At 39.2% G+C, this 26605-nt stretch overlaps 1 protein-coding gene across 2 annotated transcripts in view; it reads left to right on the forward strand.

Annotated features, from left to right (window-relative positions):
- ZC2HC1A (zinc finger C2HC-type containing 1A) overlaps window positions 1-20942 on the forward strand; it is a 283747-nt gene extending 262805 nt beyond the window's left edge. For both annotated transcript variants that reach the window (XM_053715152.1, XM_053715153.1), the window contains exons 8-9: window positions 578-679; window positions 18235-20942. In XM_053715152.1, the coding sequence (XP_053571127.1) occupies window positions 578-679; window positions 18235-18421 (289 nt within the window). In that variant the 3' untranslated portion in view covers window positions 18422-20942. The remainder of the gene's footprint in view (window positions 1-577; window positions 680-18234) is intronic.
- Window positions 20943-26605: the final 5663 nt, after the last annotated feature.

Below are 26605 nucleotides of genomic sequence, written 5' to 3' on the forward strand. Positions count from 1 at the left end.
CATTGTGTGGGAGTGTCAATTTATCCTTTTCGTATACTATTACCACTGTGTGGGAGTTTAAATTCATCCTTTTTGTATACTATTTTTGACCTATAAGTACCTTCACCTATTTAGGCTTATTGTCACTGACAATAATTGTTTGAATCATTTCCGATCTAAACTGTCTACATATATTGTATATAGATGTGATATACGCTTAAATATTATTTAGTGATAGATTGAGCAGTTTTTGTTTTGCATGCTTTTGGTATTGCAAAATATACATCTTTTATCTCTCTCTCTCTCTCTCTCTCTCTCTCTCTTTCTCCTTCTCTCTCCTTCTCTTTCTCTCTCTCTCCTTGTGTGTGTGTGTATATATATATATATATATATATATATATATATAGTTCATATTTGTTTTAAAATCAAAATAAATTGTTTTAACTTTTTTTTTTTTACACATTTATTTGCATTAAAAGCTTAACATTTTTAAATAGTGCTCTTTCATTTGCAAAATAGACATTTGTTGATGTTAACTATTGATGTAACGGTTAATGTGCCACTTGTAATATGACCCTTTTTGTTTTTTTATATACAGAGGTACAATAAAATCACGGACGCCACCAAGTTTAGCCAAAACTCAAACAACTGGGACTTCTGCAAACAAAAGGATAACATATAATGCTGAAAACTACTCGAGGTACTGTTGCTTAACTCAAAATATTTCCTTTACAAATGAAGATGTATAATTTGGAGCATAGCTTATGTCTTCCTATCATTCACCTAAATTACAAGTTTTGCGTTCGTGTTTTAAAGCTGAAAAAATTGTCATTTTAAGGTTAAAACAGCACCGCCTTTTAGCCTGTAATGCAACGTCAGTCCCGCACTCATAAAAATTATGTTTTTTTTAATGGGACTTCCATAGTGCAGCCATTACGAGTTTTGTGGTAAGGCTAAAAAGCTTGCGTTCCAGCCTATACCGACAAGATCCGTTTCGCAATCTGAGAGCAGTAGTTATGAGTTTTACACTACAAAACTGTTACATAAAACTCATAACTAAAGTGTTACAAAGTACACTAACACCCATAAACTACCTATTAACCCCTAAACCTAGGCCCTCCCGCATCGCAAATACTATATTAAACATATTAACTCTTAATCTGTCACTCCCGGCATCGCCGTCACTATTAAAAATTATTAACCCCTATTCCACCGCTCCCCGACATCGCCGCCACTATACCAAAGTTATTAACCCCTAAACCACCGCTCCTCCCGCAACGCAAACACTATTTAAATATTATTAACCCCTAATCTGCCGTCCGCCCACATCTCCCCCACTATACTAAAGTTATTAACCCCTAATTCCGCCGCCACTATAATAAACCTATTATACCCTAAACCGAAAAGCCCCCCACAATAAAATATACTAAATAAACCTATTAACCCCTAAACCAAAAGCCCCCACATTGCAATAAACTCATTTAAACTAGTAACCCCTAAACCTAACTCTAACGTAACCCTAACCCTAAAAAGTTTCTCAGGGTTATTTTCTGGAATTCAGGGAACTACCCCCAAGGGGAAGGTTCCACATGTCTCACTTATCCTTAAACCAAATAAAGAGACAGGCGTTCTTACATTGTGTAGAAGACCTGTTAAAGATGGGAGTGATACACCCAGTTCCAATAAAGGAACAGGGAATGGGATTTTATTCAAATCTGTTCGTAGTTCCCAAAAAAGAGGGAACTTTCAGACCAATTTTGGATTTGAAGATCCTAAACAAATTTCTCAGGGTACCATCGTTCAAGATGGAAACCATTCGAACGATTCTACCCACTATCTAGGAAGGTCAATTTATGACTACCGTGGATCTAAAGGATGCGTACCTACATATTCCTATCCACAAAGAACATCATCAGTTCCTAAGGTTCCCCTTTCTGGACAAACATTACCAGTTTGTGGCCCTCCCATTCGGGTTAGCCACTGCTCCAAGGATTTTCACAAAGGTACTAGGGTCCCTTCTAAGACCGAGGGGCATTGCAGTAGTACCTTATTTGGACGACATTCTAATACAAGCGTTGTCCCTGTCAAAAGCAAAGGCTCATACAGACATCGTTCTGGCCTTTCTCAGATCACACGGATGGAAGGTGAACATAGAAAAAAGTTCTCTGTCTCCGTCAACAAGAGTTCCCTTCTTGGGAACAATAATAGATTCCTTAGAAATGAGGATTTTTTCTGACAGAGGTCAGAAAGTCAAAACTTCTAAGCACTTGTCAAGTTCTTCATTCTGTTCCACGTCCTTCCATAGCGCAGTGCATGGAAGTAGTAGGGTTGATGGTTGCAGCAATGGACATAGTTCCTTTTGCACGAATTCATCTAAGACCATTACAACTGTGCATGCTCAAACAGTTGAATGGGGGACTATACAGACTTGTCTCCAATGATTCAAGTAGATCAGAAGACCAGAGATTCACTCCGTTGGTGGCTGACCCTGGACCATCTATCCCAGGGAATGAGCTTCCGCAGACCAGAGTGGGTCATTGTCACGACCGACGCCAGTCTAGTGGGCTGGGGGCGCGGTCTGGGAATCCCTGAAAGCTCAGGGACTATGCTCTCGGGAAGAGTCTCTTCTCCCGATAAACATTCTGGAACTAAGAGCGATCTTCAATGCTCTCAGGGCTTGGCCTCAGCTAGCAAAGGCCAGATTCATAAGATTCCAATCAGACAACATGACGACCGTTGCGTATATCAATCATCAGGGGGGAATAAGAAGTTCCCTGGCGATGAAAGAAGTGACCAAAATAATTCAATTGGGCGGAGGATCACTCCTGCCACCTATCTGCGATCCACATCCCAGGTGTGGAAAACTGGGAAGCGGATTATCTGAGTCGTCAGACATTCCATCCGGGGGAGTGGGAAATCCACCCGGAGATCTTTGCCCAACTAACTCAATTATGGGGCATTCCAGACATGGATCTGATGGCGTCTCGTCAGAACTTCAAGGTTCCTTGCTACGGGTCCAGATCCAGGGATCCCAAGGCGACTCTAGTAGATGCACTAGTAGCACCTTGGACCTTCAACCTAGCTTATGTATTTCCACCGTTTCCTCTCATTCCCAGGCTGGTAGCCAGGATCAAACAGGAGAGGGCCTCAGTGATCTTGATAGCTCCTGCGTGGCCACGCAGGACTTGGTATGCAGACCTGGTGAATATGTAATCGGTTCCACCATGGGAAGCTACCTTTGAGACAGGACCTTCTTGTTCAGGGTCCATTCGAACATCCAAATCTGGTCTCCCTCCAGCTGACGGCTTGGAGATTGAACGCTTGATTCTATCAAAGCGTGGGTTTTCAGATTCTGTGATAGATACTCTGGTTCAGGCCAGAAAACCGGTAACTAGAAAGATTTACCATAAAATATGGAAAAGATATATCTGTTGGTGTGAATCCAAAGGATTCCCATGGAATAAGATAAAAATTTCTAAGATTCTCTCCTTTCTCTACAAGAAGGTTTGGAGAAAGGATTATCTGCAAGTTCTCTAAAGGGGACAGATCTCTGCTTTATCTGTCTTACTACACAAAAGACTGGCAGCTGTGCCAGATGTTCAAGCATTTGTTCAGGCTCTGGTTAGGATCAAGCCTGTTTACAGACCTTTGACTCCTCCCTGGAGTCTAAATCTAGTTCTTTCAGTTCTTCAAGGGGTTCCGTTTGAACCTTACATTCCATAGATATTATGTTACTATCTTGGAAAGTTTTGTTTTTGGTTGCTATTTCTTCTGCTAGAAGAGTTTCAGAGTTATCTGCTCTGCAGTGTTCTCCGCCCTATCTGGTGTTCCATGTAGATAAGGTGTTTTGCGTACTAAGGCCTGTGTTCTTCCAAAGGTTGTTTCTAACAAGAATATTAACCAGGAGATAGTTGTACCTTCTTTATGTCCGAATCCAGTTTCAAAGAAGGAACGTTTGTTACACAATTTGGACGTAGTCCGTGCTCTAAATTCTATTTAGAGGCTACAAAAGATTTCAGACAAACATCTTCTTTGTTTGTTGTCCTATTCTGGTAAAAGGAGAGGTCAAAAAGCGACTTCTACCTCTCTTTCCTTTTGGCTTAAAAGCATCATCCGATTGGCTTATGAGACTGCCGGACGGCAGCCTCCTGAAAGAATCACAGCTCACTCCACTAGGGCTGTGGCTTCCACATGGGCCTTCAAGAACGAGGCTTTCTGTTGACCAGATATGTAAGGCAGCGACTTGGTCTTCACTGCACACTTTTGCCAAATTTTACAAATTTGATACTTTTGCTTCTTCGGAGGCTATTTTTGGGAGAAAGGTTTTGCAAGCCTTGGTGCCTTCCGTTTAGGTAACCTGATTTGCTCCCTCCCTTCATCCGTGTCCTAAAGCTTTGGTATTGGTTCCCACAAGTAAGGATGACGCTGTGGACCGGACACACCAATGTTGGAGAAAAACAGAATTTATGCTTACCTGATAAATTACTTTCTCCAACGGTGTGTCCGGTCCACGGCCCGCCCTGGTTTTTTTAATCAGGTCTGATTAATTATTTTCTCTAACTACAGTCACCACGGTACCATATGGTTTCTCCTATATTTTTCCTCCTGTCCGTCGGTTTGAATGACTGGGGTGGGCGGAGCCTAGGAGGGACTATATGGCCAGCTTTGCTGGGACTCTTTTGCCATTTCCTGTTGGGGAAGAGATATTCCCACAAGTAAGGATGACGCCGTGGACCGGACACACCGTTGGAGAAAGTAATTTATCAGGTAAGCATAAATTCTGGTTTTTTTAGTTTAGGGTTTGGACTTTTCATAAACGAGCTAAATGCCTTTTAAGGGCAATGCCCATACAAATGCCCCTTTCAGGGCAATGGGTAGCTTATTTTTTTTAGATAGTTTTTATTTTTATTTTGTGCGTTTGAGGGGGAGGGGGTTTGTAATGTTAGTGGGACTTTGTATTTTTTTTTTTCAGGTAAAAGAGCTGTTTAACTTAGGGCAATGCCCTACAAAGGCCCTTTTAAGGGCTATTGGTAGTTTATTGTAGATTAGTTTTTTTTATTTTGGAGTGGGTTTTTTTTTTTTAAAATGGGTATTAGAATAGGAATATTTTTTATTATTTTTGATAATTTGTTTGTTATTTTGTGTAATGTATTTTTTTGTTTTGGGGTGGGTTTTTATTTTTAGATTAGGGCTTGGACATTTTATAAAAGAGCTGAATGCCCTTTTAAGGGCAGGAAAAAGAGCTAAATGCCTTTTAAGAGCAATGCCCATACAATTGCCCTTTTTAGGGCAATAGGTAGATTAGGTTTTTACTTTATTTTTATTTTGTGGGTTTTGGGGGTGGGGGTTTGTATACTGTTAGGGGGTGTTTGTTTTGTTTCGTAACAAAAGAGCTGTGAACTTTAGGGCAATGCCCTAAAAAAGGCCCTTTTAAGGGGCCCTTGGTAGTTTATTCTAGATTATGCTTTTTTATTTTGGGATGGGTTTTTGGGGGTTTTTTTTTAAAGCTATTAGAATAGGAATATTTTTTATTGTTTTAGATAATTTCGTTTGTTATTTTGTGTAATGGTAGTTTTTTTTATTTTTAGTAATTTTAGTGTTTGTTATTTTTCGTAATGGTAGGTTTTTTTATTTTTTGTAATGGTAGGTTTTAGTGTAAGGCAGCTTAGGTTTTATTTCACAGGTAAGTTTGTGTTTATTTAACTAGGTAGTTAGTAAATAGGTAATAATTATTTACTAACTAGTCTACCTAGTTAAAATAAATACAAACTTACCTGTGAAATAAAAATAAAACCTAAGCTAGCTACAATATAACTATTAGTTATATTGTAGCTATCTTAGGTTTTATTTCACAGGTAAGTATGTATTTTAGTTTTATATAGGTATTATTTAGTTAATAATTTTAACTTTAATTTAGCTCTATTTTTAATTATGTTAAAGTTAGGGGGGTTAGGATTACATTAGGGTTAGGGGTTAATATAGTTTAATTTAGGTTGTTGTGATGTGGGGGGCTGGTGGTTTAGGGGTTCATAGGTTTATTTTGTGTTAGTGATGTGGGAGGCCAGGGGTTTAGGGGTTAATAGCTTTATTTAGTTGCAGCGATATCGGAGAGCGGCGGAATAGGGGTTAATAGATTTGTTATAGTGTGGGCGATGTTGGGGTGCAGGGGAATAGGGGTTAATAACTTTAATATAGTGGCGGCGATATTGGGAGCGTCAGATTAGGGGTTAATAACATGTAGGTGTTGGCGATGTCGGAGGCAGCATATTAGGGGGGTTTATGTTAGGGTGTTTAAATATTACTTTCTGCAACATAGGTGTGTCCGGTCCACGGCGTCATCCTTACTTGTGGGATATTCTCCTCCCCAACAGGAAATGGCAAAGAGCCCAGCAAAGCTGGTCACATGATCCCTCCTAGGCTCCGCCTTCCCAGTCATTCTCTTTGCCGTTGTACAGGCAAACATCTCCACGGAGATGGCTTAGAGTTTTTTGGGTGTTTAAATGTAGTTTTTATTCTTCAATCAAGAGTTTGTTATTTTAAAATAGTGCTGGTATGTACTATTTACTCTGAACAGGAAAGAGATGAAGATTTTCTGTTTGTAAGAGGAAAATGATTTTAGCAACCGTTACTAAAATCGATGGCTGTTTCCACACAGGACTGTTGAGAGGAATTAACTTCAGTTGGGGGAAACAGTGAGCAGACTTTTGCTGCTTGAGGTATGACACATTTCTAAACAAGACTCGGTAATGCTGGAAGCTGTCATTTTCCCTATGGGAACCGGTAAGCCATTTTCTTAGTTTAAGTAAAAGAATAAAGGGCTTCATTAGGGCTTAAAAAACTGGTAGACATTTTTCTGGGCTAAAACGATTACTTTACTAAGTATATTTGGCAGATTATTACTTTTAATAGTTGTTAAATCTTGGGGATTGTTTTAATAAAAAACGGCAGGCACTGTATTGGACACCTTTTTCACTGGGGGCCTTTTCTAGTCATAGACAGAGCCTCATTTTCGCGCCTCTAATGCGCAGTTGTTTTTGGAAAGCATGGCATGCAGATGCATGTGTGAGGAGCTAAGAACCACTGAAAAAGCTTATAGAAGGCATCATTTGGTATCGTATTCCCCTCTGGGCTTGGTTGGGTCTCAGCAAGCAGATACCTGGGACTGTATAGGGGTTAAATGTAAAAACGGCTCCGGTTCCGTTATTTTAAGGGTTAAAGACTTTCAAATTTGGTGTGCAATACTTTTAAGGCTTTAAGTTACTGTGGTGAAATTTTGGTGAAATTTGAACAATTCCTTCATACTTTTTCACATATTCAGTAATAAAAGTGTGTTCAGTTTAAAATTTAAAGGGACAGTAACGGTTTTATTGTAAAACGTTTTTTTGTGCTTTGTTGACAAGTTTAAGCCTGTTTAACATGTCTGAACCATCAGATAACGATGTTCTATATGTATGAAAGCCAATGTGTCTCCCCATTTAAATATATGTGATATATTTGTGTCATAATGTCCAAACAAAGTAGGGATAATAATGCCATAGATATGATATTGCCCAAGATGATCCTCTAATGAGGGGAGTAAGCATGGTACTGCATCATCCCCCTTCTGTGTCTACACCAGTTTTGCCCACACAAGAGGCCCCTAGTACATCTAGTGCGCCAATACTTATTACCATACAACAATTAATGGCTGTAATGGATAATTCTATTGCATGCATTTTTTCCAAAATGCCTACTTATCAGAGAAAGCGTGATTGCTCTGTTTTAAACACTGAAGAGCAAGAGGACGCTGATGATATCTGTTCTGACATACCCTCACACCTATCTGAAGGGGCCAGGAGGGAGGTTTTGTCTGAGGGAGAAATTTCAGATTCAGGGAAAATTTCTCAACAAGCAGAACCTGATATTGTAACTTTTAAATTTAAATTTCAACATCTCCACGCACTACTTAAGGAGGTATTATCTACTCTGGATGATTGTGACAATTTGGTCATTCCAGAGAAATTAGTAAGATGGACAAGTTCCTAGAGGTTCCGGTGCCCCCCGATGTTTTTCCTATACCCAAGCGGGTGGCGGACATAGTAAATAAGGAGTGGGAAAGGCCCGGCATACCTTTTGTCCTCCCCCTATATTTAAGAATTAGTTCCTATAGTCGACCCCAGAAAGGACTTATAGCATACAGTCCCCAAGGTCGAGGGGGCGGTTTCTACTCTAAACAAACGCACTTCTATTCCTATAGAAGATAGTTGTGCTTTCAAGATCCTATGGATTAAAGGTTAGAGGGTTTGCTTAAAAAGATGTTTGTTCAGCAAGGTTACCTTCTACAACCAATTTCATGCATTGTTCCTGTCACTACAGCTGCGTGTTTCTGGTTCGAAGAACTAGAAAAGTCGCTCAATAAAGAATCTTCGTACGAGGAGGTTTTGGACAGAGTTCAAGCTCTTAAATTGGCTAACTCTTTTTTATTTTAGATGCCGCTTTGCAATTAGCTAGATTAGCGGCGAATAATTCAGGGTTTGCTATCGTGGCGCGCAGAGCGCTTTTGCTTAACATCCCTTTCAGGGTAAAACACTGTTTGGCCCTGACTTGAAAGAGATTATTTCAGACATCACTGGGGGAAAGGGCCACGCCCTTCCTCTGGATAGGTCTTTTAAGGCTAAAAGAAGCCAAATTTTTCGTCCCTTTCGCTAGAAACGGACCAGCCTCAAATTCTACACCCTCTAAGCAAGAGGGTAATAACTTCTCAAACCAAGCCAGCCTGGAGGCCGATGCAAGGCTGGAACAAGGGTAAGCAGGCCAAGTCACCTGCCACTGCTACCAAAAACAGCATGAGTGTTGGCCCCCGATCTGGGAAGGATCTGGTGGGGGGCAGACTTTCTCTCTTGCTCAGGCTGGGGCAAGAGATGTTCAGGATCCTTGGGCGCTAGAAATAGTTTCTCCAGGTTATCTCCTGGAATTCAGGGAACTACACCCAAGGGGAAGGTTCCACGGGTCTCAATTATCTTCGAACAGGCATTCTTACACTGTGTAGAAGACCTGTTTAAGCATGGGAGTGATTCATCCTGTTCCATTAGGAGAACAAGGGATGGGTTTTTTACTCCAATCTGTTCATATTCCCAAAAAAGAGGGAACATTCAGACCTATTTTAGATCTCAGGATTCTAAACAAGTTTCTAAGGGTTTCATCATTCAAAATGGAAACCCATTCGAACGATCCTTCCTACCATCCTGAAGGTCAATTCATGACCACGGTGGACTTAAGGGATGCGTACTTACGTATTCCTATCCACAAGGAACATTTTCGGTTCCTAAGGTTCGTCTTCATGGACAAGCATTACCTGTGGCACTTCCATTCGGATTAGCCACTGCTCCAAGGATTTTCACAAGGGTACTAGGGTCCCTATCTAGCGGTGCTAAGACCAAGGGGCATTGCAGTAGTACCTTACGTGGACGACATCCTGATTCAAGTGTCGTCTCTGTCAAAAGCAAGAGGGCTCATACGGACATTGTCCTAGCCTTTCTCAGATCTCACAGGTGGAAAGTGAACATAGAAAAAAGTTCTCTGTCCCAGTCAACAAGAGTCCCCTTCTTGGGAACAATAATAGTTTTCCATAGAAATGAAGGTTTTTCTGACAGAGGCCAGAAAATCAAAACTTCTAAGCTCTTGTCAGGTACTTCATTCTGTTCTTCTTCCTTCCATAGCGCAGTCCATGGAAGTAATAGGTTTGATGGTTGCGGCAATGGACATAGTTTCCTTTTGCACGAATTCATCTAAGACCATTGCACCTGTGCATGCTCAGACAGTGGAATGGGGGATTATACAGACTTGTCTCCGACGATACAAGTAGGTCAAAGAACCAGAGATTCACTCCGTTGGTGGCTGACCCTGGACAACCTGTCACAGGGAATGAGCTTTCCGCAGACCAGAATAGGTCATTGTCACGACCGAACGCCAGTCTGGTGGGCTGGGGCGCGGTCTGGGAACCCCTGAAAACTCAGGGGTCTTTGGTTTCGGGTAGAATCTCTTCTCCCGATAAACATAATGGAACTGAGAGCGATATTCAATGCTCTCAAGGCTTGGCCTCGACTAGCAAAGGCCAAATTCATAAGGTTTCAATCAGACATCATGACGACTGTTTCATATATCAACCATCAGGGGGGAACAAGGAGTTCCCTGGCGATGGAAGAAGTGACCAAAATAATTCAATGGGCGGAGACTCACTCCTGCCACTTGTCTGCAATCCACATCCCAGGAGTGGAAAATTGGGAAGCGGATTTTCTGAGTCGTCAGACATTTCATCCGGGGGAGTGGGAACTCCATCCGGAAATCTTTGCCCAAATAATTCAATTGTGGGGCATTCCAGACATGGATCTGATGGCGTCTCGTCAGAACTTCAAGGTTCCTTGCTACGGGTCCAGATCCAGAGGATCCCAAGGCGACTCTAGTGGATGCACTAGTAGCACCTTGGAGCTTCAACCTAGCTTATGTGTTCCCACCGTTTCCTCTCATTCCCAGGCTGGTAGCCAGGATCAAACAGGATAGGGTATCGGTGATCTTGATAGCTCCTGCGTGGCCACGCAGGACTTGGTATGCAGATCTGGTGAATATGTCATCGGCTCCACCATGGAAGCTACCTTTGAGACAGGACCTTCTTATTCAGGGTCCATTCGAAACATCCGAATCTGGTTTTCCTCCAACTGACTGCTTGGAGTTTGAACGCTTGATTTTATCAAAGCGTGGGTTTCAGATTCTGTAATAGATACTCTTATTCAGGCTAGAAAGCCTGTAACTAGAAAAATTTACCATAATATATGGAAAAAATATATCTGTTGGTGTGAATCTAAAGGATTCCCATGGAACAAGGTAAAAATTCCTAAGATTCTATCCTTTCTTCAAGAAGGTTTGGAGAAAGGATTTTCTGCGAGTTCTCTTGAAGGGACAGATCTCTGCTTTATCTGTTTTGACTTCACAAAAGGCTGGCAGCTGTGCCAGACGTTTAAGCGTTTGTTCAGGCTCTGGTTAGAATCAAGCCTGTTTAACAGACCTTTGACTCTTCCTGGAGTCTTAATCTAGTTCTTTCAGTTTTTCAGGGGGTTCCGTTTGAACCCTTACATTCCGTAGATATTAAGTTATTATCTTGGAAAGTTTTGTTTAGGTTGCAATTTCTTCCGCTAGAAGAGTTTCTGAGTTATCTGCTCTGCAGTGTTCTCCGCCCTATCTGGTTCCATGCAGATAAGGTGGTTTTTACGTACTGAGCCTGGTTTTCTTCCGAAGGTTGTTTCCTAACAAAAATATTAACCAGGAGATAGTTCGTACCTTCTTTGTGTCCGAATCCAGTTTCAAAGAAGGAACGTTTGTTACACAATTTGGACGTTGTTCCGTGCTCTAAAATTCTATTTAGATGCTACAAAGGATTTCAGTCAAACATCTTCCTTGTTTGTTGTTTATTCTGGTAAAAGGAGAGGTCATAAAGCAACTTCTACCTCTCTATTTTTTTGGCTTAAAAGCATCATCAGATTGGCTTATGAGACTGGCCGGACGGCAGCCTCCTGAAAGAATCACAGCTCATTCCACTAGGGCCGTGGCTTCCACATGGGCCTTTAAGAACGAGGCTTCTGTTGATCAGATATGTAAGGCAGCGACTTGGTCTTCACTGCACACTTTTACCAAATTTACAAATTTGATACTTTTGCTTCTTCTGAGGCTATTTTTGGGAGAAAGGTTTTGCAAACCGTGGTGCCTTCCATCTAGGTGACCTGATTTGCTCCCTCCCATCATCCGTGTCCTAAAGCTTTGGTATTGGTTCCCACAAGTAAGGATGACGCCGTGGACCGGACACACCTATGTTGGAGAAAACAGAATTTATGTTTACCTGATAAATTACTTTCTTCCAACGGTGTGTCCGGTCCACGGCCCGCCCTGGTTTTTTAATCAGGTCTGATGATTTATTTTCTTTAACTACAGTCACCACGGTATCATATGATTTCTCCTATGCAAATATTCCTCCTTTACGTCGGTCGAATGACTGGGGAAGGCGGAGCCTAGGAGGGATCATGTGACCAGCTTTGCTGGGCTCTTTGCCATTTCTGTTGGGGGAGGAGAATATCCCACAAGTAAGGATGACGCCGTGGACCGGACACACCGTTGGGAAAGTAATTTATCAGGTAAACATAAATTCTGTTTTTTTTTTCCACATAGATATCAATGGGCCTTGCGTAACGGAGCTTTTCTTCCACGATCGCGGGTGTTAGGTTTTTTTTCTGACCCGCTCTCTCCCCATTGATGTCTATGTGAAAAGCGTGCACGAGCATGTCAAAACAGGGTTTTGTATTTTGTGCGGTATGGAGCTTAAAACCACCATATCGCACGCAGAAGCCGGCTGTTTCAAAACTTGTAATGCAGCGCTATAGAGGGTTAAATAACGCAACTTATGTTGCGTTCATTAATTTCCTATAGCACGCATAACTCGTAATATAGCTGATTATTAGTAAAGGGGGCCATAATGCAAAAGAACGTCATAAGTGTATGTAAAATCCTGCACTACTGGAAAGTTGTATTCTGGTCCAAAATGTCCCAGTTTCTTAGGAAGTTTTGTTGATTAAAGGGTTGAAGCTATCTCATAGTGCAATTTAAATGTACAGGGTCCCATGTACTTCAAGACAGGCTGACAACTACAGAACACAGCTTGCCTGTCTTTGTGACTAGCTGCCCCCTGCTTTTGCACAACCTGTCGAATCACCATTAACCCCTTAAATGACCGGACCATTTTTCAATTTTCTTACCCTTAATGACAATGGCTATTTTTACATTTCTGCAGTGTTTGTATTAGCTGTAATTTCCCTCTTACTCATTTACTGTACCCACACATATTATATACCGTTTTTTCTCGCCATTAAATGGACTTTCTAAAGATACCATTATTTTCATCATATCTTATAATTTACTAAAAAAAAAAAATAATAAAATATGAGGAAAAAATGGAAAAAAACACACTTTTTCTAACTTTGACCCCAAAATATGTTACACATCTACAATCACCCAAAAAACACCCATGCTAAATAGTTTCTAAATTTTGTCCTGAGTTTAGAAATTCCCAATGTTTACACGTTCTTTGCTTTTTTTTGCAATTTATGGGGCAATAAAATACAAGTAGCACTTCGCTATTTCCAAACCACTTTTTTTCAAAATTAGCGCTAGTTACATTGGAACCCTGATATCTGTCAGGAATACCTGAATATCCCTTGACATGTATATATTTTTTTAGAAGACATCCCAAAGCAATTGATCTAGGCCCATTTTGGTATATTTATGCCACCATTTCCACCGCCAAATGCGAGCAAATAAAAAAAAAAACTTAAAATTTTTCACAAATTTAGGTTTCTCCACTGAAATTATTTACAACAGCTTGTGCTATTATGGGCAGAATTGTTGTAAAAGCTTCTCTGGGATCCCCTTTGTTCAGAAATAGCAGACTTATATGGCTTTGGCGTTGCTTTTTGGTAATTAGAGCCGCTAAATGCTTGCTGGGCGCACCACACGTTAATTATGCCCAGCAGTGAAGGGGTTAAATTAGGTAGCTTTAGGGAGCTTGCAGGGTTAATTTTAGAGATCAGCCCCCACCTGACACAACCCACCCCCTGATCCCTCCCAAACAGCTCTCTTCCCTCCCCCACCCCACAATTGTTCCCGCCATCTTAAGTACTGGCAGAAAGTCTGCCAGTACTAAATAAAAGTTTTTTTTTTTTAAATAAAAATAATAAAATATTTTAGCTGTGATGGGCCCCTGCCTTAGCCCCACACCTCCCTGACCAGCTCTCTAACCCACTCCCTACTAATTACCGCCATCTTGGGTACTGGCAGCTGTCTGCGCAGTACCCAGTTTGGCCCCAAAAACCCCCCAAAAAGTATTTTTATTTGATTTTTTACTTAAAAACTATTTCTGTAGTTTAGCAGCCCCCCACAATACTCCCACCCCTCCCCCCAGATCCTTTTATATTTAAAAAAAAAAAAAAATCCCTTTTTTTTCCCCTTCTGCCCTCATTCATTGGTGTTCAGTGTGGCTATGGGTGCACGTGCACGCGCGCCCTGTGCACGTGCACATGCACGCTCACGTGCACACTCACCCCTCATGCACGCGGCACGTGCATCGTGCACGCGCGCGCGACCCTCACACCCGGCGGACAACTGTCACCATCGCTACCCGGTGCAGAGAGGGCCACAGAGTGGCTCTCTCTGCATCGGAGGCTTGTAAAGTGGTATTGCAGGATGCTTCCATATCGAGGCATCACTGCAATACCCTCAGAGCTGCTGGATAGCGATGTGATCACTTCCAGCACTCTGTTAGACAACTGACGTACCAGGTACGTCCATTGTCATTAACTGCTTGTTAATGCATGACGTACCTGGTACGTCAGTTGTCATTAAGGGGTTAAGAAACATGTTTGAGGGTGATTTATCTTCACCACCTCTGAAGTATGACGTCTGCTTCCTAACTTGCAGTAAGCAGCGCTCACATGAGTATACCGAACTTCATGGGCTCCAAAGCAGACCTTTTTAATCACCGTGAACAACCGTGTTCCGGTGATTTATCTCCACCACCTTTGAGGTATCACCTCTGCTTTCATACTGTAGTAAGCAGGCTCACATGAGTAAGTCTGCACCCCAAGGGTTACAAAGCAGCCTCCACTGCTTAGCACATGGACCACATTAAGATTCTTAGAGTAGAGTGTTTTAAATTATAACATTTAGTTAATTTTGAGCTATGTGACAGGGTCTATCTTAGAGACTTTGGACCATGATGTGTCATTGCAATGCTTTTTATATGCTCTCAAACATTTTCAGTCTGGCACTACCCTTGTACCTTTCTGCATTTGCAATTGTTTTCCTTTCTGTGGGGATCTTACATTGTCTGTGTGCATATGATGCTATGTGGTCTCTGAAGAAGCACACTTTGTACTCACAAAATGTAAATATCTTCTATTTTTAGACTTTACAGCTTTGAAAACTAGTTTTTTATTTGTATTTATTACTGGTGGTGTTTATAGCTATGTAGCACTTTATTTGCTGAAATAAATGCTAATGTGAATTTGGTTTTCATAGGTGTGTGTATATATATATATATATATATATATTTATATATATAAATATTATATATATACTATATATATATAAAACAAAAAAGAAGACCGCACTCACCCGGATTGAAATGATGTCAAGCTTTAATTGCTGGTGACGTTTCGAGGACAAATTCCCCTTCATGAAACCTGAGGAAGGGGATTTGTCCTCGAAACATCACTAGCATTAAAGCCTGACATCATCTAAATCAGTTTTCCCTCCTTTTTTGTTTTATCACTAATACACCTACAACCTAGTCGTTGTCCAAATTGTTAGTGAGAATGCAGATACCCACCATGTTAATATTATATTATATTATATATTATATACATATATATTATCTATATCAATGTGTGTGTGTGTATGCACTGTGTGTGTGTGTGTGTATGTATGTATGTATATATATATATATATATATATATATATATATAATATATATATAATAATATATATATATATAAAAATTATTATTATTTTTTTATTGTAATATAATTTAACTTTTTCAACTCTTTTAAGACTTTCATTTTGGAAAATATGGAAATGTTTGTCTTGTAATTATGTTATGCTGGTCAACTCTTCTAAATGTCCATTGTCAGTGCAGCTAGAAATCTGCACTTTTGGAAAGGTTTCTTCAGAATGTCAGATTCCTAGTTGTGCAGACTATGGACAGCTTTGGAGCCGATAGTTGAAGGACATTTCGGCCAAAATTTGGAGATGCACATGAATGCATTTTCAGTTTTGAATAGAAGCATTTTTTTGTTATATACATGTACTCACAAAAAATGTTTCTAATTAAAGCTATACCTGTTTTCAAAAGTTTATTTTAAAGGGCCATAATACCCCAAATGTTTAAACACTTGAAAGTGATGCAGCATAGCTCTAAAAAGCTGACTAGAAAATATCACCTGAACATCTCTATGTAAAAAAAGAAAGATATTTTACCTCAAAAGTTCCTCAGTAGCCACATCCCATTGTAAAGGATTTCTAAGCAGCATATTAGTATGTCCTGTCCTGGATAGGACAGCTGAAAGGATGAGCCTTGTGCACTCTCATATTATTTCCCTATTCAGATTAGCGAAGTTTACAAATGAAAACTCATGAGAGTTAAGGCCAAATCTCATGAGATCACAGTAAAAGAGTAAAGTGTCATGACCTCAGCACTGCCGATGCTGATTGGCTGCTGTTCATTTCTTCATTTTTTATTTTTTTTTTTTATTTTTTTTTTACCTGCAGCTGGGAGCAGCTGAGTATAACTTTTTAACACAGAACTTACTCTGCTGAGCTGATGAGATTGTGAGGTAAAATATCTTCCTTTTTTACATTAGAGATGCTCAGGTGATATTTTCCTGTCAGCTTTTTACAGTTCTACTGCATCAGTTTCAAGTGATTTAGCATATGAGATATTATGTCCCTTAAAGTATGCACTGTGCACCAGCATTTTAAACACAGCACTTGCTCAGGGAGCCTAACGTTCTTGTACACTGGTAATGACTACCTTTGTTAATTGCTGACATGATTCAAGCCCCATTGACGCTCTGCGTAGCTGCAGTATTTAAAATGCTGGTGCACTGAGAATATCTAGCTGTGCATCACATGCACCATGCAGAAGAAAAACTGTTAATACTAAAACTAGCGTCTCTCAATCCCTTTGGACGTCTCCGACCGGGGGTGATTGAAAGCCCCTGCTCTTCTCACTAGCCGCAATGCCGGATGGGACAATGATGAGCAATGTCTATTAGTGGCACTGCTAATACTATTTTGTCAATACATCTTCCTTAAATTGGTTATTCATTAAGATATAAAGCAATGTTTAGGATGGGGTGCAGTGTATTGTTGCAAACTGAGAAATTTTCCAGAAAGAACTGAAAAGGAAAGAAAACACTTATTGCACTCACTGACGTAATGATATATGATTGTGATATTAGCTCTGATGTAATAAAACTTAACTTTATTAGAAGTTGTGGTATAAAAAACAAAATGATGTATTAAAAACACATAAATAGGAAGAAGAAAGGGAAATAAATTAAATTGAATTCCCAGGATTTACCGTATTAAAATGGTATACATTGGCAGCAGAGTAATTTCGGTACATTTAAGATACTCAGATAATTAGTGCAAGGTTAAAAATTGAAACCTAGAAGTTAGAAATCCGTGCTGAAAAAGCCTTGATGACAAAATTTGTCAGTGGCATCTGTCTGTTTGTCCTAATATTTTAATAAGCAATAATGGGAACATAGTAACCACAATAAAAGGGAACTGTGGGATCTTAGCGTAATATAATTATAACATTGATTGTGTCAGCACAGATTTCTAACATTTAGGTCTAGTGGAACCTAGGTTTCAATTTTTAACCTCCACTAATTTATCTGAGTACCTTACATGTACCGAAATGACTGTGCTGCCAAAATACCATTTTAATACGCTAAATCCGGAAATTCAATTTAATTTATTTCCCTTTCTCATTTTTCACACATTCCTATTTATGTGTTATTAATACACCATTTGTTTTTATATCACAACTTCTAATAAAAGTAAAAAAAAATGTATTACATCCGAGCTAATATCACAATCATATATCATATATGTCAGTGAGTGCAATAAGTGTAATCGTTCCTTTTCAGTTCTTTACTGAAAATGTCCCTATGTCTATTATTGCCTAGTTCACAACAGAACATTATCTGTAGCAATTAACTAAAGCTAATGCCAAATTTTCAAACTAATAAAAATGTTCAACTTTTTCCTATTATTTATAGAACTAAAACTGATAACAAATATATTATAACTTCCATTTACATGTATGTATTAATTGGACATTACATTTCTTTAATCATTTTTAATGTCAATATAATTCAGATACTGTTGACTTTTATAACCCTTTAATGGATTTTTTTTTTACAGATGGTTATCGCTTGCAGTTATTTTTCTGATATTCCTTTTGTTAGAAATTAGATATATTGTGGCATCCAGCTCTGTGTCTATTAGACTTTTTTCAGACAATATACAAAGTTACTATAACATTCACTATGTAGATACAGTATTTTTCTTGTTAGCTATAACTATAAACATCATCACAACTATTATTCACACTGCATTGCATAAAAAGGAATAACATGGTAAATTAAATTTGTATTTTTGTGTTTTTAGGCCTGATGGTAAATTGGGTCAAAATGCTGGAGACCACTTTAGCTCTGTCAACGGAGGGCGCATGAAAGGGGGTAATGGTAATGTGCCAGGACAGCTGACCAAGTTCTGCCATGAGTGCGGTACCAAGTATCCAGTAGAGTGTGCAAAGTTCTGCTGTGAGTGTGGAGTGAGAAGAATGAATATCTGAGCTCATCTTAAGGGACCTGGAAAAAGCCAAAAACAAAAAAAGAAAACCCTTGCTGCACATTTTTTTTAACGTATCACTAGAAACACCCTAATAATCCACCAATAGATTTTGCTTACAACAACTATGTATATAGGCAGTGGTTAACTAGGACTGTGTGGTGCATATGTAAACATTTTAACCTGCAGTGAAGTTCTGTGGAGTCCATTTACATAACTGTTAAAGTTTTGGGAGCAAAACCAACTTAAGTAGTCAGTGTACAACACTATGTATGGGCTTATGTTCCTTATTCCCCATACACAGTTAACGCTGTCACTGAAATAAAGAAATGTTTAATTTGAAACATGTTTAGTAATAAATGTTTATTGCAAAACTAATTCTGTTCATAATTAAAATATTTTGACTACAACCGCAAATAAGTGTATGAATTCAACACAGATAATTATTCTTGAATGTGAAGCATGCTGTAAGCTATCCCCTAATATCTTCCTTATCTCTGGTAGCTGATATATATATATATATATATACTACATCCATTCTGCCAACATTATATTACACTGCTGCATGCTGCCTGATAAGGAATATTGCTAGTATAAATTTTAAAAACACTAAAGAGGCCTCAGATAGAACGATACACTAAATGCCTCTATGAGTCAGCAGTTACTATAGTTTACTTGTGTCCTGCTGATCCTAATACAATTTGGCCTTGTGATATTATGTTGGATAGAGCCCACCCAAAACACAGTAACTATATCCTCCCAGCTGAAAGAAACCAGATAGCTTTCATATGCTTCACATTGAAGCACAGATTTTTGTAAGTATCAGAGGTCTTTGGGAGTCAAACGGCTGGTTGTTTTCAGTTCCTTTTTCTATTATCATATGAACATATCCAATGTTTGTTCAATGCATGCTTAACCGTGTTATTTTTTTATAAAGGAACTTCTGCACATCACCATTCTGTAAATATGCCATATGGAAAGCATGTATAGCAACACTAAAATATCTCATAATTACTACACACATTGTTGAAGCAGAATGAAGGGGGAAAACATGATTTGTTTAAAACTAAATTACACATTTATATATGCTTAATTATAGAAATCGTTTAAAAACAAACAAACATGATTACCCGATTCACCATTCTACCTGCATTGCACAGAATAGTAATACTAATTGTTAGATGCCTTCAAGAAGTGCTGCACATTCCACCGAGGGTCTCTATAGGAATTTAAATACAATAGCTATAAATGAACTTCCTAGGGTTTTATGTAATGATTTAAATGGACAGTAACGTCAAATTAAAGTGAAGGTAAATTCTAGCGTTTTTTTTTTTTTAAATGCTATGGTTTTCCAGTGCCATAAATAAAGTTGACTTTCAGTCATGAAGCATAAAAAAAACTTAAAGTACTTTTATTTGGCCTTGAGTCGACCGCCCAAAGCCAATCTGCTTTTTTTTTTTTTTTTCTCTTCAGTGAGGTGACGTTACCACCTCTTAGCCAATAGCCGTAGAAGCAGTTCAGCATTATGCTGCATGGCTAGCACGCTATTGGCTAAGATGACATTATTGACAAAAATGAGTTTTGCTGTGGGCAACGGGAATCGTTGAGCTCGGCAATAACTTGTGACCAAATAAAACTACTTTCAGCATGAACTCTTTTATACCTCATGACTGAAAGTTACCTTTATTTTTGACACTGGTAAATCCTAGTATTTCAAAAATGCTAGGATTTACAATCACTTTAAACTTTCATGTAATTTTCAACAACTTTCCACTTTTATACTATCCTATGAGCCTACCTAGTTTTACTATTCAACAAAGGATACTAAGAATACAAAGCAAAATTGATTGCATAAGCAAATAGTAAAATTGCACGCTCTATCTAGATCATGAGAGTTTAATATGACTCTACAGTACTCCATTTCATATACAACATTTTTTTATTATCCCTTTCAGAGAGCATCAAATTTTATGACTAATGCACCAATAAAATAATATTTGCATGTGATGGTTATAATATGTTAATGTATTTCTCTTGAGTTTTGTGTGTTTGATTTATTTATATTTTGGTATACAGTTTGTATTAGTTTTTACCATTTTGTTCATTGTCTTTTCTCTAAATTATTTTGAAACTCAAAACAAATTGTCAACATAAAGAATTAAGTAACAAACATTATGGGGTGACTTTAAAGGTGTAATGGCAAAGTTAGTGTATATGAATGATGATTTATCAGCTAGCCCCTCAGAAATTATTTGTACAAATATATTAAAAACAAGTGCCAGTTCTTTTTAAACTTGTAAAAATGTCAATGCAACCTATGATTTCATGTAAAACAAAATATTTCTTTAATCTTTCTGTGTACTTATTTTTATATTTATTTTTATGCTGCAATAAACATTTTAAACGCTAACTTTTTATGGAAATGTGAGTGACACAAACTACATTTGGTCCAAGAGTGTTGATTTTTGTGTACTTTGTATGAATTTGTATTTTACAACAATATTAAAGGCATTCCTTCCATGTAATTTAGTCTTTCAAAGTAAAATGTTTTGCATGTTTTTCTTGAAACCCAAAAACAAGCAGTTTTTTTTTGTTTGTTTTTTAAATAATGCTTTTTCTCTTGTAAGATGTATCAAGTCCATGGATTCATCCATACTTGTGGGATATTCTCCTTCCCTACAGGAAGTGGCCGAGAGAGCACCCACAGCAGAGCTGTCTATATAGCTCCTCCCTTAGCTCCACCCCCCAGTCATTCTCTCTGCCTGCTTAACTGCTAGGAAGGGCAAAGAGGAGTGTGGTGACAAAAATGTTAGTTTTTATTTTCTCAAGCAAAAGTTGTTATTTAAAATGGTACCGGTGTGTACTATTTACTCTCTGGCAGAAAAGGGATGAAGATTTCTGCAAGGAGGATGATGATCTTAGCATTTTGTAACTAAGATCCACTGCTGTTCTCACAAGGGCTGAAGAGTACAGGAAAAACTTCAGTTGGGGGAACAGTTTGCAGGCCTAACTGCATTAAGGTATGTTCAGTCTATTTTTTTCTAGACAGACTGTGTTATTTCTAGAAAAGGCTGGCAATATCCCCATGAGGGAAAGGTAAGCTGTATTCAGAAAAAGAGGAATCCAAGCTTGCATAAAGGGCTCATAGTTACTGGTGACACTAATAGGAAAAAACCTTTTGGTTTAATTACAAATAAAAACGTTTATTGAGGGACTTTAAGGGGTCTTTGTGGCTTGTTTAAGGGTTATTAACCCACATGGCTAGTTTAAGAAACACCCTGTGGTGTTTTTTAGGCCCCATAACATCAAGTGAGGTGGGTGGGGCCTATTTTCAGTTGCACAGTTTATTTACCTCAGAAGCATCCAGCTACTTCTCCAGAGATTCCTGCTGTATTTGAGGGCTGTAAAGGGGTTTTTTTCCCTAAAAATTGTTCCTAAAGGGCAGGTAGGCCCGGATTTTTTCAATCCGTTTTTTCCATGAAGGGGTTAATTGTTTATTTGCATAGTTGTGCAAAGTTACTAAGGCTTTATGATGCTACTGTAAAAGTTTTGTTGTGTTTACTGCTTTTTTACACTGTTTTGCAGAGTTTGTGCAGCTTTTTTTCTCTTAAAGGCACAGTACCGTTTTTGTTTAAAGTGTTATTTACTTTGATTAAAGTGTTTTTCCAAGCTTGCCTTGTTACATTACTAGCCTGTTTAACATGTCTGACACCAAGGTGAATCCTTGTTCTATGTGTTTAGACGCCATTGTGGAACCCCCTCTTAGAATGTGTCCCACTTGCACTGATATGTCTATAAATTATAAAGAGCATATTTTAGCACTTAAAAATATTGCAATAGATGATTCTCAGTTAGAAGGAAATGAGGGTTTAGCATCTAGCTCTCCCCAAGTGTCACAACCAGTAGACGCCCGCACAAGTGACGCCAAGTACCTCTATTGCGTCTAATTCATTTACATTACAAGACATGGGCCACAGTTATGAATAAAACCCTCACAGAGGTTTTCTCTAAACTGCCTGGTTTACAAGGAAAGCATGTCAGCTCTGGGTTAAGAACAAATGCTGAGCCGTCTGACGCTTTAGTAGCCGTATCCGATATACCCTCACAATGTTCTGAAGTAGGGGTAAGGGAGTTGTTATCTGTGGGAGAGATTTCTGATTCAGGAAAGACGCTCCCTCAGACAGATTCTGATATGACGGCCTTTAAACTTAAGCTTGAACACTGCTTATTGCTCAAGGAGGTATTAGCTACTCTAGACGATTGTGACCCTGTAGTGGTCCCAGAGAAATTGTTTAAAATGGACAGATACTTAGAGGTTCCTGTTTACACTGATGTTTTTCCAGTCCCTAAGAGGATTGTGACTATTGTTACTAAGGAGTGGGATAGACCAGGTATTCCGTTCACTCCCCCTCCTGTTTTTAAGAAAATGTTTCCCATATCTGACACCATACAAGACTCGTGGCAGACTGTTCCTAAGGTGGAGGGAGCTATTTCTACTATTGCTAAGCATACAACTATACCTATCGAAGACAGTTGTGCTTTCAAAGATCCTATGGATAAAAAATTAGAGAGTCTCCTAAAGAAAATTTTTGTTCATCAAGGTTTTCTTCTCCAACCTATTGCATGCATTGTTCCTGTAACTACTGCAGCTGCTTTCTGGTTTGAGGCTCTAGAAGAGGCTCTCCAGGTAGTGTTGTTCCTTCACTTTGTCCTAATACTTCTTCAAAGAAGGAACGTCTGTTGCACAATCGTGATGTGGTTCGTGCTTTAAAGTTCTACTTACAAGCAACCAAAGATTTCCGTCAAACATCTTCATTGTTTGTTGTCTATTCTGGTAAGCGGAGAAGTCAAAAGGCTACGGCTACCTCTCTTTCTTTTTGGCTGCAAAGCATCATCCGTATGGCTTATGAGACTGCTGGCCAGCAGCCTCCTGAAAGAATTACTGCTCATTCTACTAGAGCAGTGGCTTCCACATGGGCTTTTAAAAATAAGGCTTCTGTTGAACAGATTTGTAAGGCGGCGACTTGGTCTTCGCTTCATACTTTTTCCAAATTTTACAAATTCGATTCTTTTGCTTTTTCGGGGGCTATTTTTGGGAGAAAGGTTCTACAAGCAGTGATGCCTTCCGTTTAAGGAACCTGTCTTGTCCCTCCCTTCATCCGTGTCCTAAAGCTTTGGTATTGGTATAACACAAGTATGGATGAATCCGTGGACTCGATACATCTTACAAGAGAAAACAGAATTTATGCTTACCTGATAAATTTCTTTCTCTTGTGATGTATCGAGTCCACGGCCCGCCCTGTCTATTTAAGACAGGTAGTATATTTTTATTTAAAAAACTTCAGTCACCACTGCACCCTATAGTTTCTCCTTTTTCTTCCTAGCCTTCGGTCGAATGACTGGGGGTGGAGCTAAGGGAGGAGCTATAAAGACAGCTCTGCTGTGGGTGCTCTCTCTGCCACTTACTGTAGGGAAGGAGAATATCCCAAAATTATGGATGAATCCGTGGACTCGATACATCACAAGAGAAAGAAATTTATCAGATAAGCATAAATTCTGTTTTTTCCATGCAGCCTTTGAGATGCTGCAAAGACAAACTGCTAGATTATGAGTCTTGCGTTAGCCTTAAAAAGCAGCGTTGAGAGGTCCCCAACACTGCTTTTTAAACGCCCGCTGGTATTACGAGTCTGACAGGTACAGGTGTACCGCTCACTTTTCTTCTGCGAATCGAGCATACCGCAAATCCACTTACGTCAATTGCGTATCCTATCTTTTCAATGGGATTTGCCTAACGCTGGTATTAAGAGTCTTGGGAGAAGTGAGCGGTACACCCTCTCCTGTCAAGACTCCTACCCCATTTAAAAGTCAGTAGTTAAGAGTTTTATGAGCTAATGCGTAACATAAAACTCTTAACTAAAGTGCTAAAAAGTACACTAACACCCATAAACTACCTATTAACCCCTAAACCGAGCGCCACCACCCCCACATCGGAAACACTTTAATAAATATATTAACCCCTAATCTGCCGATCGGACATCGCCGCCACTTTAATAAATATATTAACCCCTAAACCGCCGCACTCCCGCCTCACAAACACTAGTTACATTTTATTAACCCCTAATCTGCCGTCCCTAACATCGCCGACACCTACCTACATTTATTAACCCCTAAACCGCCGCCACTCCCGCCTCGCAAACACTAGTTACATTTTATTAACCCCTAATCCTATTTAAAACTAAATACTTAGCTTATGGTTTATTTTATAGGTATCTACCATATAACTAATAGTTACATTGTAGCTAGTTTAAAGTTTATATTTATTTTTACAGGCAACTTTGTATTTATTTTAACTAGGTACAATAGTTATTAAATAGTTATTAACTATTTAATAACTACCTAGTTAAATAAATACAAAGTATACCTGAAAAATACATCCTAACCTAAGTTACAATTACACCTAACACTACACTATCATTAAATAAATTACCTAAACTACCTACAATTAATTACAATTAAATTAAATAAACTAAAGTACGAAAAACAACAAACACTAAATTACAGAAAATAAAAAAATAATTACAATTTTTTTAAACTAATAAAATAAAAAAGCCCCCAAAATAATAAAATTCCCTACCCTATTCTAAATTACAAATAGCCCTTAAAAGGGCCTTTTGTGGGGCATTGCCCCAAAGTAATCAGCTCTTTCACCTGTAAAAAAAAAATACAATACCCCCCCAACATTAAAACCCACACACCCAACCCTACTCTAAAACCCACCCAATCCCCCTTAATAAAACCTAACACTAACCCCTTGAAGATCTCCCTACCTTGAGACGTCTTCACCCCAGCCGGGCACAAGTGGACCTCCAGAGGGGCAGAAGTCTTCATCCGATCCGGGCAGAAGAGGTCCTCCAAGCGGCAGAAGTCTTCATCCAGGCGGCATCTTCTATCTTCATCCAGAGCTGAGCGGGTCCATCTTCAATCCAGCCGACGCGGAGCCATCCTCTTCAATCGAAGTCCAAGCGAAGAATGAAGGTTCCTTTAAATGACATCATCCAAGATGGCGTCCCTTGAATTCCGATTGGCTGCTAGGATTCTATCAGCCAATCGGAATTAAGGTAGGAAAAATCCTATTGGCTGATTGAATCAGCCAATAGGATTAAGCTCGCATTCTATTGGCTGATTGGAACAGCCAATAGAATGCAAGCTCAATCCTATTGGCTGATCCAATCAGCCAATAGGATTGAACTTCAATCCTATTGGCTGATTGGAACAGCCAATAGGATTTTTTCCTACCTTAATTCCGATTGGCTGATAGAATCCTATCAGCCACTCAGAATTCAAGGGACGCAATCTTGGATGACGTCATTTAAAGGAACCTTCATTCTTTGCATGGACTTCGTTTGAAGAGGATGGCTCCGTGTCAGCTGGATTGAAGATGGGACCTGCTCCGGATGGATGAAGATAGAAGGATGAAGACTTCTGCCGCTTGGAGGACCTCTTCTACCCGGATAGGATGAAGAATTTCTGCCCCTCTGGAGGTCCACTTGTGCCCGGCTGGGTGAAGACGGCTCAAGGTAGGGAGATCTTCAGGGGGGTAGTGTTAGGTTTTTTTAAGGGGGGATTGGGTGGTTTTTAGAGTAGGGTTGGGGGTGTGGGTGGTTGGTTTTAATGTTGGGGGTGGGTATTGTATTTCTTTTTACAGGTGAAAGAGCTGATTACTTTGGGGCAATGCCCCGCAAAAGGCCCTTTTAAGGGCCATTTGTAATTTAGTGTAGGGTAGGGAATTTTATTATTTTGGGGGGGCTTTTTTATTTTATTAGGGAGATTAGATTAGGTGTAATTAGTTTAAAATTTGTGTAATTCTTTTTTCTCTTGTAAGGTGTATCCAGTCCACGGATCATCCATTACTTGTGGGATATTCTCATTCCCAAACAGGAAGTTGCAAGAGGACACCCACAGCAGAGCTGCTATATAGCTCCTCCCCCTAACTGCCATATCCAGTCATTCTCTTGCAACTCTCAACAAGCATGGAGGTAGTAAGAGAGAGTGGTGACATATAGTTAGTTTTTTTTCTTCAATCAAAAGTTTGTTGTTTTTAAATGGTACCGGAGTTGTACTATTTTATCCCAGGCAGTAAATAGAAGAAGAATCTGCCTGCGTTTTCTATGATCTTAGCAGGTTGTAA

This window comes from Bombina bombina, chromosome 5, assembly GCF_027579735.1.
Source record: "Bombina bombina isolate aBomBom1 chromosome 5, aBomBom1.pri, whole genome shotgun sequence".
NCBI lineage: Eukaryota > Metazoa > Chordata > Amphibia > Anura > Bombinatoridae > Bombina > Bombina bombina.